The following is a 3,597-nucleotide window of genomic DNA, read 5'->3' as shown; positions in this document are numbered from 1 at the left end:
TGGAGTTTTGCATGGTGTGCTTTTTTTTTTTCTCTTCAGAAAATGTGGTTCATCTTGAATAATTAGTACAACTTTTGGGGCAGTCCACTGTCAAAGAAATTTGGAAATTCAGTCTTACAAAATGCACTGTTCGATCCTCACGCGAGAACTACATCCGCATCAGGTTTAGACCATGCGAAGCAGTTTGAAGGTGGGCTCTTGCTTGTTTGGAATAATGTTGATGAAGGTTTTGTAAAGTAAAGTTCCTTTGGCAAGTCTGGTAATGATTTGGCTAGCCTCCAGACTGCGAGGCGGGGGAGTGTAGACCTCCTTGGTGAGCCTGATGTAACCATCCTCAAGAGCATAAAGAGTATTATTGGTTCCCATCCCAACCTTCAAAACAGAATGATACGTCTGTAAGTACGAGATGAAACAAACTACAAGTACAGAAAAAGTCCACTTACATGGGCTCCTGGGTGATACCTCAGCAGCCTCTGTGTTGCCAGGATGTTGCCAGCATGGACAAGGTTTCCTTACAAGTAGAGATAAAATGGTAGGAACATTTCATAAAGATTAGTGACACCTGAGAATTCCTTGGACCACTGGAAGCAACGTCGAATGTGCACACCACATGTGGGAGTATCACACCTGCCAAAACTTGACATTATAAATCAGTCAGGTTCAGAACTACTGGGACATTGACACAATTCTGATCTGTTTGGCTCTCAACACCACCACAGTGGATTTGAAATAAAACAAACAAGATGTGCTTTAACAGCAGACTTTCATCCTTAATCTGAGAATATTTACATCCAAATGACATGATGTCATCAGATATTATGCCTGCGGATCAACCCATTTATAATTTGGCAGAAGCATAGAAAGATATATACCGTAATTTCTCGTGTGTAATGGGGACCCATGTATAATACGCACCCCCAAAGTGGACCTCAAAATTCTGGTAAACCCTTCTACCAATGTTTAACAAAGTCATTTTCGCACATTCAACAACAACAAGCCGCGGTTCACTGCCAAATTTAAGACATTGCAACATGCTGGCAATTTTTTTTTGTCTTGAGTTTGTTGTCACATTTCTGTGGGGCCATTTATACATGACTCGTGCACTCACGATAGTAGTCTCGCCACGCTGCACTATTTGCATGTCTGTTGTTGACCAATACTGGCCACTCATGCCAGAGTAGCATCTGCTCCATTTGCACACTGATTGACGAGTATCTGCAACATTTGCACAATCAACATTGTCCCAGATGATCGCACTACTCGCTTGAAGTCTCGGCGCCCTTTGCACAATGGTCATTGCACCGGACTATTGCAATATTAGTCATTCGAACTGCTCGACGCGCTAAAGGACTCTGCATCTTTTTGAACAATTGTCAAAAAAAATTAACAAATAAAAAATGTACCGGCATTACCAGATAACAAGTAACCCTTTATTGCTCAGTGACTGTTTTTCTCAATGTCTTTATGTCCCAATTTGTGTCTCTGTCAATCGACTGTCTGTTGTCGTACTAGAGCGGCTCCAACTACCGGAGACAAATTCCTTGTGTGTTTCTTCGACATACTTGGCAAATAAAGATGATTCTGATTTTTACAATGCATGATTTTGCTTCTACCCACATGATCACAACATGATTATCTGTATTTTGTTTGTTTTTTTCAAATATTAGTGTTCCGCCGTCTTGCTACTGCCAGTGGTTTGATGAATAGTGCGAATAGCAGGGGCAGGGAGAAGGCATCCTTGTCTAGTTCCTCTTTGCAAAGTGAAACTTTGTGATGTGATCCCATTTGTGGTGACAGTTTCTTTGGGTGAGTTGTACAACGCTGCGATCCTGTGAAGATATGAGTCACCGAAGCCAAATTTCTTCAGTACATCAAAAAGAAAAGACCAGTTAACTTTGTCGAAAGCTTTTTTGGCATCTCGTGACGAGACAATAGTTTTTAGGTTATTCCGCTGAGACGTACTGCTTAGGTTTATCAGTCGCCTGACATTGTTGGTGGAGCTCCGTCCTTTAATGAAACCTGTTTGGCCAGAATGTATTAACGACGGGAGATTTTTTTTTTCTCGTCTCTTGGCGAAAGCCTTCGATATGATTTAGACGTCAGTATTAATTAGTGACAGCGGTTGGTAATTAGCCGGGTGAGTGGGGTCTTCCCCTGGTTTCAGGAGTAGTTTTATTGCGGCTGTATTCATACGGCTTCTAAATATCTTTTATCTCTTTCACCATTCTGAAAAATAGCGGATCGAGTATACACCAGCAATGTTTATAGAACTCCGAGGAAAACCCATCATTGCCTGAAGCGCTACCTGTTGGCAGATCGTTCATGTAACTCTCCGAGGGTTAATGGGGCATCTAAAAACTTTACTTTCTGAAGTTAATTGAGGGGTGCTTAGGTTATTGAGAAAAGTTTCAATGTTGTTTGTATTCGTCTTATTACGGGATGAATATAAGCTACTGTAGTCGTTGTAAAATATATCATTAAGGTCCTGTGGTGATTGAGTAAATTTGCCCTTTGAATCTTGGACAGATGTAATTAGTGTATTTTTTTTTTCCTTGCCAGGTCGAAGTTGGTTTGCGAGAAATTTGCCTGATTTATTATTTTGCTCGAAATGAAAATTCTTTCAAATATAGCTCTGAGAGCGTGGCCAAAGCCATGAATTTGGCATGTCTCTCAAGTAAGGAGTCATGGTTTCATGAAATATTTGGAATTCATGCTTTTCTCCTGTTTGAATGATCATACTACAGGTCTATAGTTATTCAGTATTGTACTTTATAAAGGAAAATAATTACGAATTAAAAATAGCTCTCCCTTGATTTCCTGTCACTGGTGTTACTATTTTAAAAAAACAAACAAAACAAAAAAAAAGCAATTTGTAACATGTCATTTGTAACATTTGAATTGAAACAAGCGGCTTATCTCGAGGTGTCCCCAATGATGTCATGAACAAGTATTACAGGAATTTCTTTCTGAATCCCTAAAAATGACGATTTTGCAAGGGCTACAAGGTCCGACGTTAAGCCTTTGTGAGTGGTGATTGGTTGGTATTTCCGTTTTTATCATGTATTATTTAAGCCCCTTTCATTAACACATATTTGAGTTTTAAACATTCTAGGGCCAAGTAACTCTGACAAACAGAGGAGGTAGAGTGTAGTGGAAAGGGGCATTTTATTTGCATCATTATATAGGTCAAAGTAGTCTCAAGGGCGGTTTTATATCGAAATGAATAACTATTTAGTATTACCATCTTGCTTCTTGAGGCCGTATCTCTTCCCTGGGCTCTTCCCGCCATGATTCTTGCTGCTCCCGCCAGCCTTTTTGGACGCAAACCTCAGCGGCGACAGGAGAAGGAACGGACCGGGATCTAAAAGCCCTGAACCAAGACAATTACAATCTTGCGTAAGTAAGCGCTCCATAAGCGAGACGCCCGAAATAGCCCGCGAGTTGGGTCATTTTAGACACACAAATTAGAAGTACAATATTGCAGTCAAAATCACACCAAGTAACGTTAATAAAAAAAAAAAAAATAAATACCCGCTTTGCACTTGGAAACGCAGGATAGCAGCGCTGCCATTTTGAACGCATTCGTCATATCCTGTG

The 3,597-nt window shown here is 40.4% G+C and overlaps 1 protein-coding gene across 1 annotated transcript; it reads right to left on the bottom strand.

Annotated features, from left to right (window-relative positions):
- mrpl27 (mitochondrial ribosomal protein L27) lies at nucleotides 1-3,597 on the bottom strand. Its single transcript, XM_061682110.1, has 4 exons — nucleotides 3,532-3,597; nucleotides 3,242-3,370; nucleotides 444-511; nucleotides 1-372 (listed from the first exon to the last, which is right to left on the bottom strand). Exons 1-4 carry the CDS (start codon nucleotides 3,587-3,589, stop codon nucleotides 166-168), a joined length of 462 nt encoding a protein of 153 aa, XP_061538094.1. The 5' UTR covers nucleotides 3,590-3,597; the 3' UTR covers nucleotides 1-165.

This window comes from Phycodurus eques, chromosome 7, assembly GCF_024500275.1.
Source record: "Phycodurus eques isolate BA_2022a chromosome 7, UOR_Pequ_1.1, whole genome shotgun sequence".
Classification (NCBI taxonomy): domain Eukaryota; kingdom Metazoa; phylum Chordata; class Actinopteri; order Syngnathiformes; family Syngnathidae; genus Phycodurus; species Phycodurus eques.
This window is presented reverse-complemented; position numbering and strand designations above follow the sequence as displayed.